Here is a 15000-nt window from a genome sequence, read left to right as displayed (position 1 = left end):
GGGGCACCCAAGGCAAGCTTTCGTGAAGTATCCGTTCGGAGGAACTGATACCTACAAATTTTAAATCTTTCTCCTGACGATTCCCTAGACTTTTCGAGGTTTGTCGTGAACAATCAAGTTACTGAAACAGCATCTAAAGATTCGCAGCCAGAGGAAAATGGTTCCTTGGCTACTTTTGCCATTTTCTGGCACTCAAAATGGGCAGCTAGCATTTTCAGGAAGGAAGTTCGTGGAAGATAAACTTTAGCTCTCAATCTCTGAAAGAAAGATTTTATTTCCTGAAATATTCGGGCACTTCAGTTTTCGGCTAGGTAGGCCCAAGAAATCAAAGTTTTCTAGCTGATAAATAACTGGCTTTAAAATTAACAATGTAACAGTATCATAGCTTCAATCACTTAAGTAAACGGTTCTGCGTGTACTAGCGTGTACAATCGAGCAATAGTTGCTTTTTTCGTACTTAAGCAAGTAAGAAGCGTAAGGGTCACACCAGGCGACAGCCAAGTGGAATCTAGCTTCTTGCCGGAGTGCTTAGCAAACCTCCCTTGAAGAGCAACTATAACTCGATAGTACACACTTAAGAAACGTCTTGTGACATCTTTTGTCTTCTTTGAATGCCTCTCACTCACTAGCTCGTCGAGCTGGCTTTCACTGAGACTTGCAAAGCACTTTGCAAGTGGCTTGGGCAAAACACCTGCTAACGAGTTAAAACATGAAATTTTCTTTTTCCATGAAGCTGCGAAGATATTTCAACATTTTCGGCAGTAGAATGGTCGATCATTATTGCAGCTTGAGGTAAAAGCAATTGTTTTCTCGATGCACGCGTAAGTGTTTTCGTCACCATGGGCAATCATAAAATAATTAGGATAGTACGCGCACTCTCATTGGTCAATAGCTGTGTTTAGATGAGAGTACGTAAACACGGCTATGACATCACACAGATTTTGATTGGTTATGTCTTGTCAGACGCGCGTTTTGATTGGCCGGTAGGACATATGAGCGTGTCAAGAAAATCTGTTTTAATCAAGTAAAAAAAACAGCATTTTCCTTCATTTGTAGAATCTTTTATAAAAGCCATACAGGACGTCTTTCCGTGTTTACATAGGAGAATTCTCGACAGTTATGCGAACCCTCGACTGCGTCTTGGGTTTGCATAACTTTTGCATAACTGTCTCGATTTCTCTCAACTTCCCCCCACCCCTTCGTGTTTAGATGAAGCTATGTAAACCCGGAAAAAGTCCTCTATAGAGCGTTTTCACATGACGTCACGGCGGCCATGTTGGTGTTCCAAAACAAAGGAATGGAGACCATGATGGTTTACCAGACTTATCCTCCGGGAATTGAACTCTGTTTTTATGCAAATAGTTTCTCTTTTTCAGTAATCTAATATGGCTGCTGGTCACGTGAGTGAAAACACTATATTGCTTAATTAAATAGCAAATGGGTAATAGTCCATTTTACAGTTGTGTGCTTAGTTACCTGGCCTTTGAATGAAAGTAGGGCTGGAGTTGACCTTGTTTTGATAGAAACCTCACTACTTTTCTTATGTAAAATCTTACTAATTAGCATGACAACAACAACATTAACATAAGAAAAGGAAGGAGGTTTCTATCATAACAAGGTCAACACCAGCCTCACTCTCATTTAAAGGCCAGGTAACTAAGCAAACAACTGTAAAGAGGTCTATTGATCAATCAGAAAGCGTGCTTTACTTTTGTTGCATTTGTTATAATAATGATGCCGTTATCCATCATACAAGGAACTCGGAAACGTCCCTCTGAGGCTTAAAGTTGAAATTTGTCGTTGGGTTCGTGCCCCTGATATCTTTTCCAATAAATGGCCTAAAAACAGAAGACTAGAAGAACAGCAAAATACCTACCGTGATTGATCCCACATTCTTTGGAAACTGTTCCATAATTATGGATATAGCTGAAGTTTCTGCAGCTGCTCCTCCCATACCCGAAGTCGCCCTTAATGCAAAGCACACAACTGCAAAAACAGTTTCATCTGAGATCATACCACTAAAGCTGAAACAGAAGGAACCAAAAATATATCAAAAAAATAATTGTGAGGGAAAAGAAAATCCAGAAGATAAATATTACCACTTTGCACACACTTTCTTACACACCCAAACAAAATTTGTGATCCGCCGAAGACAGCAATCCCAGTGAAAAGCACAAATGCATCATTATATTTTGGTATCTGCAATTTCAAGTGACATTAAAAATAATATAGACCTTATTCGATTGTACATTTTGTTTTTCCAGTTCAGATCGATACTCAGGAGATGTGATACATCCATTCTCCCGGTTACTATCAAATTTAGAATATTATTATTACTTTATTCTCAACGTTGGTAACAAAACTGTCTCTTTACGGTTAATTTTTAATGTGAACGTGAACAATGAGGTTACTGCAAAGTCAAGAAAAAAGGCCAAAGATGTGTACGAAGATTATGATCAGGACATTTAGGCTGTATGCAATAATTTGAAAAATTATCTGCCCACAAGAAGAAAATTGACTTCTGAGTAACAAAATAATAATGACAATGATGCCGAGTACTGACTTTGCAGTTAACTTCATCCCTATATACTGTTTTTAAATTGCCTTTCAACTTAGTACACTTTTCCACTTTATTTATTCTCCGGAATCGTCTCAAATACATCGTGTCGATTCTAGGACCTTATGATTGAGATTTCACTTTTATTGTCTTTGAAAGACGGGAAAAGTGGCCACACTTTGATCCATAACCGAGCAATGAAGGGGAATAGGTTTGATACCGCGTTGACTGTGACGTAAACCCAGTATCGAACCCATTCCCCTTCATTGCTCGGTTATTAACCAAAGTATGACCACTCTTTTCCTGTCTTTCAAAGCCAATAAATAAGTGAAATCTAAATCAAAAGGTTCTGAAAACAACACGATATATTTCGCACGATTTCGGAGAATAAATAAAGTGGAAATTTGTGTTCAGGTGATAAGAACTTTAAGGCTGACTGGACCTTTTTACAGGTGTGTGCTTAGTTACCTGGCCTGTGAATGAAAGTGAGACTGGAGTTGACTTTGTTAAGATACCTTGATGTTGTCCTCATGCTTGCAGTTTAAATTTACATAGGAAAGCAGTGAGGTTTCCATCAAAACAAGGTCAATTCTAGCCTCACTTTCATTCACAGGCAAGTTTCAAGTTCCAGGTAACTAAGCACACACCTTTAAGATGGCCTGTAAAAATCCAAGATTTTTAAAATTATAATATTATAATACACCCTCAAATAATGGTGTTCCTGAATATCTCCTCTAGTATTTGGGGATAATGTTTGCGATAAGCGTATTTTGTTATTCGTCCATGTTTCGTACGTATTAGTCGTACGTTATCTGTGCTAGGGAGTTGTCACACATTGTGCGTACAAAGGCTAAAATGTCATTTGAACAAAAGAAAGGAAATATTTAATCTTCGTCAAATCAGACTACTTTTAATTCTGCTGGTGACACTCTGACAAATTATAATTATTACTAACTCGCCAATTTACTTACAAGATGTCCAAAAAGTGGAGAAGAAACAAATATTACAAATGGATACGTTCCAAAGATCAATCCCACAACAGTTTCAGACACTCCTTTGTCTCTTGCCTTAAAAGTTGGACAAAAGAGACAAAAATTAGATTGGTGTGTTTAAGGTAATATTAAAATGCACCATTTAAATGTTGCAGCAATATGGGCTAAAATTTGTCGGGCAAAGAAATGTTGCAGGACCTGTAACTTAACATTATTGGACTAACAATATCGGCAATGAGCTCCTAACTGCTCCAACATGTTGGCCGACAGTGCTACTAATATTTTGCTGTGAGGGGCTTTCTATTAATATTATTTTAGGTGAGGTTTTCAGGAAATATCGTTTCTAGTAAGTTGATGCTTATGCTCCGTAACTGCACTGATGGAAAAACTCAATAATCCTGTACAGGAACTTGAATTAAGTGAAATAAATAAGACAAAAAGTGGTTACCGTAGTGTAGTGATGTTGCTCTTCAAAATGAAATTAGTAAATTATTAATTTAATTCACAAAGGTGAATTCAAATTGTGGGTAATATTTCTCTCATTGTTTTGGGATCATTTATTAAAATATTCGTATTTACAAGCAGAATAGAGAACCAACAAACTGAACCGACATATGACGCCGGATCTGGGAGCTGAACTCGGGCCACATTGGTTGGAGGCGAGTGCTCTAACCACTGCGCCATCCCTGCTCCTTTGATGACACGTCGGCCAGCTTCGATATACAAGGAAGGCACTGTTCTTGAAGGGAGGTGCTGAGTACCCTGCTTATTGGAAAACCAAATTTTCAGCATTTTCCTTCAACAGCCAGTTCGGGATCTCATCAGAACCACAAGGTCTAGATGGGTTAATCTTCATCAACAACTTATAAATCCGCAAATCAGACACGGGTGGATAAGCCAGCGGTAAGGGTAGACGATACTACTCTAATGGCTCTTAGGAAGGCTTCATTGATCGCATGAGCCAACTCCTTCGCTTAAAGATTTTCAGTGCCTTCTACTTGTATTTGGCTGGTCATGTTCCCTAAGAAGCTTTGCGCACACACAGCCTTTCTTTTACGGCTTCACTGGAAAATTTGAAAATTTCCATAGTATGTAAAAAAAGGTGTAAATAACATGTAAATCATCAAAAAGATACCGTAAGTATAAATTTACATGATTTTTACCCATTTACATGTTTTGAGAAATCCTGTAAAAAACATGTACATATTTCAGGTGAAACATGTACAACGGAACGAACCGAGACTGAAGGCGAAGCCAGGCCTTCTCCGAAAGCCTAGAATCCTGCAATGGAAGTGTACGGACAGATAATCGGCGGGGTTGAGAGACGAAAGGAAAAACAGAAGGTTCAGCTGAAAATTGTATCCCATAGACAGTCAAAAGAGCTTCTTAAGGGCGTCACAAGGCTCGTAGGACCCAAAGCACTGACGCTTCCAAGATCAAATAAGCACCTGGCTATCTGTAAAAATATCCACATGTCGGCCATGCACTGAAGAGAAAAAGGCTTCCAACACGTTTGCCAACGCTAGAGTCTCCTGAAAACCAGGTTTTCCGTAAGAGCTGAGATGTTTATGAAACTGCCCAGGAATCTAGAAGAGTTATAAACATCCATCTCCCGTGAGTCTCCGAAGACACGAAATATGAAATTTGCTATACAGTACTTTGCCAAGAAGAGATACGTGATTCAGCAACTACGAGAAAAAAATACATGAAACCGAAGTGAAACTAGAAAGATCGAGGAGGAAATATGTTTTACATCTAGGGCATTCTCGGCACACACGCTCTTCCTTGTTTCAAGGAGCATTTAAAATCTTGATCTCAAGCAACTCCTGGCCGGTAATTTACCTAATTCCAAACTTGTTGACTTTGAATTTTTTTGTCTCCATTGCAAAACGAGCAGAGACATTATTAGGGTAGTCATGCAAAACCCGAACGCTCTCACGAAAAACCTGTTAACTTTGGGAGCATGTGAACAAAACATGCTGGTATGCCGTCAAAAACGTTGTCAATTTCACAACATAACCGCCAACGTTTTATTGGTCAAAAGCGATACATAACCGGACAAACCGTTAACGTTTGAAAAGTAAAACTTCGCACAAAATTCGTCACGCTTCAAGGATGGACGCAAATGGTATTAAGAAACCAGTTATGGTGGCCTAAGCGTGGTTTTGACGGCTCGATGCTGAGAGGCATGACCAAATGGGGTGGTGGGGGGGGGGGAAACAAAATACCAACCCCACCCCAAAATGAGAAAACTCTCGACTTAAGCCCTGCGGCGATGGATTCATTGTTAAAATCCAGGAATGCAAGACACGATGGATTATTAGAGAACACCTTACCCGGCGGTATATATAAGAGTCGAAGCTCTCCTTTTTGAACTATCCTTTAAACGGTTGAAACAAAACGTAAACGCTAACGAAATTCCTAATCCAGTATAAAGCAGACTAGATAAGTCGCAGGGTGCGGAATTGGCAATGAACTCCCACGACTCAGGATGAGAATGTAGATTCCCTGTCTTAAAGAATTCTGGGTCGAGAAAGGCCAACATTGAAACATCGGCAAGCGCAGAACTACCTAAAACTGAACGGAGGAAGCCACAGGAAATGTGGAAGTTTCCAGGGGCCACCCCTTGAGCCCGGCGGAGAGGTGTACCAAGGTGATTAACCCATGCAACGCGTAAATTCTGCAACTAGGGGTCAGTCCACTGGGAGAGAACCTTCACACTCTTGGAAGGGGGCTGCAAGGGACAAGAAAAAGACGGCTCAAGGGATGGCAGTTTTGAGCCTCAGTAATCCGAGAGGGAACAAGACTCCCTTTTAGGGACTGTGCAATAATTATCAGGAGGGGGGGGCCCTAAAACCAGAGGGGGGGGGGCCTTAAGTTAAAATAATGGAAAGGAGGGGGGGGGCTCTACATTAGATTTCTCAAGTAAGTTGAGGGGGGGGGTCTTAATTAAATTTCACAAATTCGATAATGAATAAATAAACATTTTCCAAATAGACAGATGCCACGCCTCTGACTATCCATAATGTCTAAATATTGCATCAACATAAACACATGCTTTAACTTATTTAGAATGTCAACATATGATAGATTGAAACAATCGCTCATGCACAGAAGTCACAAACCACGTTGTGAACTTTGCCAATAAAACATTTGGCATTTAAGAGGTCCCGCAGACATGCCAGTTCTGTTCTTGATTTAAACAGCGAGAGGGTTTCTAGGTCTACAGTTTCTAGCTGAGTAATGCCACATACTTCTGTTTCATAGTTGTCATCAATGGGTTCACCTCCCAAAGACCGAAAAATTATACAGGCTTGGGTCCTACGGCTTTCTGAAGCAGCAATCCTCTTCTTCTCCCTTTTTTTCTTCTGTTCCTTCTTTTTTCTTGATTTGAATGCTTTAGATTTGGCACCAATAGGAAATGTCGCTTTATATTTAGCCATCACCCTATCCAGGTCTTCTACAAGATGCAGAACGTTTAAACCGACTTGAGACTTTATTGAATGACGTTGTTCAGCATTAAAATTGTGTAAACAGCTGAGGCCAGTCTTCAGTGTTTTTCTAACTTGGTTACGACAGCATTAAGCTTGTCCTGGATATCATTTGCCTCTTGTTTGCAACGTCTGATGTTGCTGTCATCATGGGGAGCTGGCTTGTAATCCTCTCGGAGAAACCTTCCTGCACAAGCAGGGTTGTCGGATAAAAGATATTGGTATCTGTTCTCAAGTTTTTCAATATCTAAAGGTACGGGTTAGAGAGGGGGGGGGGGGCACATCATAATTTTGAGAGAACGTGAGGGGGGGGGGGGGGGGTCACAGCTAATCTTGACGCTGCTGGAGGGGGGGACCTATCTAATTTTTCCTTTGGTAAAGCTCATTTTAGGACCCCCCCTTCCTGATAATTATTGCACAGTCCCTTACAACTGCCTAACCATAATCACGCCGACAGTATCATTTGGTAAAAATTAACCCAGCAATGGAAATTTGTGCAAAACGTTCGTTTCAGTTTACAAACGCAAGTTTTTGTAAAAACTGCTCTTTGGCAGTGTTCTGAGCAGTTTTGGAGAAAAAACTGTAAAAGCATAATCACACCGACAGTATCATTTCCAAGGGGAAATAGGGAACAGAAAACAAAAAATTGTATGATAACAAAACAGCATAAGTTTATTCAATTCAAAGTATACATCGAAAGATGACAACTGGGGGTTCGAACTGCCTCTACCGTGAGAGGACCGCTGGAAGGGGAGGAATCTGGCCCTGTTGGAAATATATCTTGATGGGAAGAGGAACAACATGGTGGTTGCATTAGTGAGGTCCGTCACTACGTCAGCTTTAGTTGGCTGAAGCGATAAACGACAGGTCCTACGACTGAGATCGCAGTTACTCCCTACCCGAGTGGATCAGGCAAAAAAGACGAGAACGGGACCAGCAGACCAGACTTAGACGGTAGCACACATTTTGTCAGTGTGTCCTACACTTGCGCAGTCCAAATATCTGCAGCTGCCAATGCGGTGTTAAAGACAGTCTTCTTTGAGATGCTTAACACATTGGATCTTATAGACAGCGGACCTCCATGGTATTTATCAGTTGAGCCGAAACATGTAAACGAAAGGGCCTGGCGCAAGCATTGTGGGATGTCCCAGTGTATGCAGACCATGTAGAGGTGAGATCCAATCGATTTGACACTTGAATCGTAGAAAACATTGCCAAGTCTATTATGCTACTAGACATAAACTGCCCGTGGTTAGCTAACAGAGTGACCAAGAGCTGTGAGGAGACAGAGAAGTATGCCCCATTGCGGTTGGAACTGAAGAGACAGTTTGCGTGTTATCAAGTCAAACGAGTTTACATGTTAGGGGGGTATAACAAGGAGCTGGGCAACCTTGTTCCCATTGACACAGTTGTTGAGCTGGTTTTTTCAGTGTTTTACAATGTTGTTGACATTCTCTTCGTAGGAAAAAACAGCTATAAACAACCTAGTGTTTGGACGAGATTAAAGGAAGAGATATAGCATTTGTGAGCGATTGGCTTAAAAAAGTTTTCAAAAGTTGTGTAGTATTTTTGAAGGTATATGTATGAAAAGTAGAGAGTGCTTAAATATTAATTATTTTAGATTTTAACGATGTAGATTTTTTTAATACAAGGAGTCAAGCTGTGGCTTTGTCCCGCGGTTGTGTCGACAGAGGGTTTTAGAATAGCCATAAAACAGCAGTGAACAGTGAAAGGAAAAAATACTGTCGAATGAAAAACCGCTTTGGCTTAAACTGCAGAATACCCTGCCACTTGAAACATTCTACGTAGCTATATAGCCGGCTAACTAATTAATATCTATTCCTAGTTCTTAAAACATACCACGTACACAAAGAGAGTGATATTATTAAGAAAGCTACACCGTTATAGAAAAGTACTGTAAATTTTTTTTGGCAATTCGGATCCAATTAGCTAAGCGACTGTTTTTTTCCTTTTAGTAACTGAACTGTCAAAGGAAGTTTGGCTGCGTAATTCGTCTTTGTCATACTTACTATACAGTGAATAAGAAGGATACGTTTTCACACCCCATTTAATTTCATTGTTAAAGCAGAGTTAAACTTAAAGCTGCACGTTTCTGTTAGAGGCAATCAATCGACACTGAAAAATTTAAAATACATGCAGTCGCAAAACGCTCTAGGCTCTGTTGTTGATATGTATACAGTTCCCCTTGTTAAAGGGGAACTCCGGGGTAAAATTGAAGTTATTTTGAATGTTTGGCCTCTGTCCCATGAGTCAATTTTTGATAACATCATTCCCATATCGTTTCATTCAAATTAAATATTGTACCTGAAAGACGACCGAAAATGCAAATAGAAATCCGCCATTTTGGAGAAAATTTGAGCCGCGGTCAGTGGTCAGCAGCACGTGGTGACGTAGAATCGTCATTTTCCGCGGGGTTTATCAAATCTGCTCCTAGCCGCTTCTTCATTCTTCAACTTAAAATATTACAATTCCTGTCGTTGTATCGGTATCTTCGATTGTACTTTGATTGTTTCAAGTGAAATGGTGAGCTGTTGTGTGCCTGGTTGCCATAATTATTCAAAGAAGACAAAGAAAAACGGGAACACGGTGACTTACCACAGGGTCCCACAAGACGATCGCGCGAAGGCATGGCTCGACAGAATCAGACGGAAGAATATGCCACCACTTGAAAACAGCTACGTCTGCAGCGATCATTTCATGCCAAGCTGTTTCAAGATAGATTTCCGGGCACAATTAATAGGGGAAAAACCTAAGAGGGACTTGAAGGATGATGCTATCCCATCCTTGTTTAGTTACGGCCCCGAAGCGAAAAAGCCGCGGTCATCAAGCGAACATCGCCTTCAGCGACGAAGGCAGCGAGAAGTTAGTGTTTGTCAGTTTGCTTCTCTTTTACTATGAATCAAATAAATTTTCCCACTTACATGTCGATATTTGCACACGCTCTGAACCGAGGGGATCGCGTGACCCGATGTATGAACAATGGTTTCATGGTGACATATTTCGGTGTACATCCGCCCAGTTTTAAAATATACTATGCTGGGTTTACGGGGAAAATAATGGCGAGTTAGCCGACCTTACAAATGACCTATGATTGGTAATTTGCTGTGTTTATTTTTCCGAGTTGTCACTCCAAAAACAGGAAGAATTGACAAAATGAAGTTAGGCAAATTCAAGGCATTCAATTTGTAGTAAATTGAAAAGAATTACCTTGTATATTCGCACTTTAATTTTGTTTTAGGCTCTTTCAGAACTACTTGCTGCAGACATCGAGGACAATGTATCTTCAGATGACCCAGTGACTAATGAACCTTCAATCTGCACTGATTTGGAAATGCATACTACAATCCCAGAAATGCATGATGTGGGAATTCAGTGTTGTTTTGATCCCATTACCCTAAAAAGTGTGGAGGTTCAAACTGAGATGTGCAACACTATAGACAATGATAATGGTGTGTGTGGTACTGCAAATATTGACGTGTCCTCCCATACTTATACAGAGGATGATATCCCACAAAATCCAAGTTCTGTCACATGGAAGATTCCACATGACCATAATTATGCCATAGCAGCACCCCCAAATCCCATTGATACACCCACAGTAACTTTTCCAACCTATGACATTATTAAGTTTGATACAATCCCCTTACCACCAGTGCATGATGTCCTTGTTGATGGTAAAATGGATATACATGATGATGATGATGATGATGATGATGATGATGACGATAACAATGATGATGAAGATTTAGATCCCCACTGGCTATTACCAGATGATGAAAAACCGTCATCCGAAGATGATATAGTGTTGTCTGAATATGAATTTGAAGATGGCTCTCCAGAGAGTGAAAAAAAATACCTTGTGTTCGGTTCCTGTTTGAACAATTTACTGAAAAAGTGTCCAAAATGTGGGGGCGTGATCATTGACCAAAAAAGGAAAACAACTGGGAGCATGCTATCAGTTGTGCTAATCTGCCATAATGGGCATACAGAACTGTGGGAATCCCAACCAGTTATTAAAAGGAAGCCCCTGGGAAACCTATTATTGGCAGCAGCCATCCTCTTTACAGGAAGCACCTTCTCAAGCATCAGCCGCCTTGCATCATGCATCAATCTTCAGTTTTTTAGTGAAAGTGTGTTTTATGACACACAATTGAAGTACTTGTTTCCAGTTGTTAATGAGGCATGGGAAACTGAATTAAATAGGCAGATTAACAAACTTACTTGTTCAGAGGTTGTCAATTTGGATGGTGATGGCCGATGTGATAGCCCTGGACATTGTGCCAAGTATGGCACTTACACTTTGATGGACGAAGAGCAAGGAAATGTCGTAGCATTTAGTGTTGTTCAAGTCTCTGAAGTGTCGTCATCCAATGCCATGGAGAAAGAGGGTTTTACCCGATGTGTTGAATTGTTGGAGGGCAAAGGGGTCAAGATCAACAGGGTTGCAACAGACCGCCATGTGTCAATCAACAGTTGTATTGCCAAGGATTACCCACATATTAATCACCAGTATGATGTTTGGCACCTTTCCAAGTGGGTGGTAAAGAAGCTCACAAACAAAGCCAAACAAAGAGGATGCGAAGAATTGTCACCTTGGATACAGCCCATTTCAAATCATCTTTGGTGGTCTGCTGCAACCTGCAATGGTAACGTCCAGCTTTTACGTGAAAAGTGGAAGTCGGTGTTGGATCATGTCTCCAACAAGCACAAGTGGTCAGGAAACACCCATTTTCATCGGTGTTGTCACAGGCACATTTCATCCTCAGAGGCTAAGAAAATCTGTTGGCTCAAGCCAGGCACATCAGCCCACTTGGCTTTAGAGGAAGTGGCTTTGAATACCAAACTTCTGAAGGATTTGGCAAAGCTTACTGACTTTTGTCACACTGGAAAGTTAGAGGTCTACCATGCCATGATGCTCAAGTACTGCTCGAAACGGGAACACTATTCATACAGGGGAATGATTGCCAGGACCCAACTAGCTGCTCTTAACAACAATACTAATACAGGCCGCAGGCAAGCGGTAGTGAAGACAGGTGAGCAAGCTGGTGAGGCACGATACAAACTTTGCTTTCCGAAAGCCAACAAAAGATGGGTTGCAAAGCCAATCAATGAGAAAAAATCTTACAAATATTTGTCAGATTTGCTTTTTGCAGTAATGAAGCGTGTAGAACAAGGGGGTGCAGTTGCCCAGCCAGTGCCTGTTCACCTACCCAGGAACATTGCCTCAGAGCCAGCCCCAGCAAAGGCAGATGCAATCGAACATCACCGCTCAAGATTTAACAGATAAAAAATAGTAATAATGTCATCAGTGCTCAACATTAACTAGTTGCAATACCCCAAGCTCTTTCCAAGAATAAGTAATGCTTGTAAAAACATAACAGAATTTTTATTGTGTCTTGTGTAGTTTGGAGAAGACCAAACCCTAGTCAGTTCATGTTATCAGAACAAACTGTAGCTACTCGTCCACATAATTATGAAATAAGGCTAAAAAAAAAATCCCAAATCGTTAGATATCGTTTGTGAGATACCAAAAACCAAAGAAAGTAATCTAACAGCGTAATGTAGAGCACTACCACTGGATAACTGATAATTTCCATGAAAGATACAAACTTGTTTTCTGCATTTTTCTGTTTATAATATTTAATTCATGGACATCTTTAATCCCGACTGTCTAAAAAGTTTATCTTCAGGTCCACCAGATGGATCTTTGTACTGCTGCTTGTATTGATACCAATCTGTTTGAAGGACCTATCTATTTATACACACTGGATGAAACCCAGGGTGCAGGGTGATGCATTTGGGTTCTTTGCCACATTCACCGCTAGTAACAGCCTCGATAAGCTTATTTTTGACAGGCTCAATTACTTGGCAGCATATGCCTTCCCATAATCTGACAATTGCTGCATGTACACCTACGTTACCAAAACAATTAACATTGCAATTGCTCTATATTCTTCGTGACTTTCTACTAGTAGGAATGTATTTATAAACAGAGGACGACCGAACGTAGCGTTGGTGGCAGCAGAAGCAAATTATGTTGTCTTCACGCGTATTCCCACAAAACATTGAGTTAATTAAGACGTAAAGTTTATTATCAAGGATTGCGTTATAACTTTTTGCTGTTTTTGAAAGTGTAAATAAAGCCACAATGAAGCCGTGCAGTAAGTAGATCGAGTAACCGAAGGAAAGCTTCGTTTTCGCATCCAATCCATTGATTTAAAAAGGCAACAAGGAAGAAACAAAGACCAATACCACAATTTATCAACAGAGTTGAGTTTATTTGTCACTTAGTTTGTTATGGAATTACAATTAACGGATAACTCGTACAACATACCGGTCTGAATTTCGCAGTCTTACATTTGTTTCTTCATCGTTTGCCATGCATTCGTCGCCTACGTCTTCGGGGTTCTATCCGCTTCATCAGAGCTCACACGCGGTTCAAAGTGGTACGGCCGGATCGAAAAACTTTCGGAGGCTTGTTCCTCGTCGATTTTATCAGAATACGTCCCAAAATTGGCCATTTTTAGCGATGATACAAAGGCAAAAGCTCCTACTTTGCCGATGCAAAATGTTGTACACAACTGGAAGACGCGCAATTATCAATTTACATCTCATGGGTTTGACGATTCTACGTCACACGATGATACGCTGACCGCTTTCTGAACAAGCGGGCAATTTTCAAGATGGCGGATTTCTATTTGCATTTTCGGTCGTCTTTCAGGTACAATATTTCATTTGAACGAAACGATATGGGAATGACGTTATCAAAAATTGAGACATGAACCTGAGGACAAACATACAAAATACCTTCAATTTTACCCCGGAGTTCCCCTTTAAAGGAGAACTGAAGCCAAAAATCAAGTAGCTTTTTGTCACGTCATTTCAACAACTATGCATTGTTAAACAATTTGTCATACTTTTTTCCTTCTCAAACGAAATGTAGCACGCATAAAATCAAGCTTTTCAGGCGATAGTTGGCTCAAAATTCGGCTATGGTACGGAAGCGCAGAACTCCAGTACCAGCGGTTCTTTTATAACTTTGTGACGTATGATACTCTGGGAAAGAAGTGAAGTGCCGTGTAGTGCGAGGACCCAGTATGAGTTGACATTGTGCGTCTTTCTGAGCACGGGTTAGCTAGAGTTTTCGAAAATTAAAGGAGAATACGTGCAATCTGTTTTTGTTACCCAGATTGCCAGCTTGTTGAAGTTTTGAGTTGATCGGCGCATACGTTCTTGAGTAGGCGACAAACCTCATTTGTGTTACAATAGGTGACAATTTAAAACCCACTATTGCTGTGTTTACACTCAAGCGTTTACCAAGGTAAACATTAACTTACTAAACCCTGGTACATTTATACAGTGTTTATAATTGGTTGCGGTCGCATTAGGGAGTTAAACAATAGTGTTAAATCAAGTTCTATTGTTCAGTGTTGCCCTAAGGATTCAAAACACCAGGGAGCTTACACTATAGTAGTATTATTCAAACACTAGTGTTACACTGTGATTCTCTCAAGTGTGACCGCAACCATTGTCATACTCGGGGAAATTAGCATAAACTTCTGATGTAAACACGGTCGAAAAGTCAGAGGTCATCGTTTCATCAATATCCAAATCATCAGTCAGAGAGAGAGAGAGAGAGAGAGAGTTGCGTGCAAACTGGAAAACGTGGGTTGAACGTTTGCAAGTTTTAATTTCGAAGTGTAATTCGCATCAACCAAAATTATTTGGGGCGGAACGACCGTAATTCATTTTGGCTGATCCTGGCCTCTAGATTCACTTAAATCGTGTATGAAATGATGCAGAAGAGATTTGAAACCTATAATATTTACCAGAAATCGTCACACACCCTATGATTCTGACATTTAACCAAGATGTTCAATCAAGTGAGCTAATCTATGGGGTGCCGTTTGTAAATTTATTATTTAGCCTTTAACAGTAC

The 15000-nt window shown here is 40.4% G+C and overlaps 2 protein-coding genes across 3 annotated transcripts in view; one reads left to right on the top strand and one right to left on the bottom strand.

The window, feature by feature from the left end:
- Window positions 1–15000, bottom strand: part of LOC137970235 (MFS-type transporter SLC18B1-like) — a 45151-nt gene that overhangs the window by 28857 nt on the left and 1294 nt on the right. For both annotated transcript variants that reach the window (XR_011116782.1, XM_068816754.1), the window contains exons 2-4: window positions 3529–3624; window positions 2126–2199; window positions 1877–2024 (exon numbers count right to left, since the gene is read on the bottom strand). Coding sequence is in view for 1 of the 2 variants with exons in the window: in XM_068816754.1 (XP_068672855.1) it covers window positions 1877–2024; window positions 2126–2199; window positions 3529–3624 (318 nt within the window). In the remaining variant the exon portion in view is untranslated. The remainder of the gene's footprint in view (window positions 1–1876; window positions 2025–2125; window positions 2200–3528; window positions 3625–15000) is intronic.
- Window positions 9582–12348, top strand: LOC137970475 (uncharacterized). Its single transcript, XM_068816989.1, has 2 exons — window positions 9582–9923; window positions 10300–12348. Exons 1-2 carry the CDS (start codon window positions 9582–9584, stop codon window positions 12346–12348), a joined length of 2391 nt encoding a protein of 796 aa, XP_068673090.1.

The sequence above is a fragment of the Montipora foliosa genome, chromosome 9 (genome assembly GCF_036669935.1).
Source record: "Montipora foliosa isolate CH-2021 chromosome 9, ASM3666993v2, whole genome shotgun sequence".
NCBI classification, from domain to species: Eukaryota; Metazoa; Cnidaria; class Anthozoa; order Scleractinia; family Acroporidae; genus Montipora; species Montipora foliosa.
Note: the sequence above shows the minus strand (reverse complement) of the source record. Positions and strands in the feature narration are given on the sequence as shown.

Bases quoted from the DNA above. Each gene is read 5' to 3' on its own strand.
- LOC137970475 (XM_068816989.1), top strand. From the start codon at position 9,582: ATGGTGAGCTGTTGTGTGCCTGGTTGCCATAATTATTCAAAGAAGACA. The intron at 9,924-10,299 runs GTTAGTGTTTGT...ATTTTGTTTTAG, and splicing joins AGCGACGAAGGCAGCGAGAA to GCTCTTTCAGAACTACTTGC.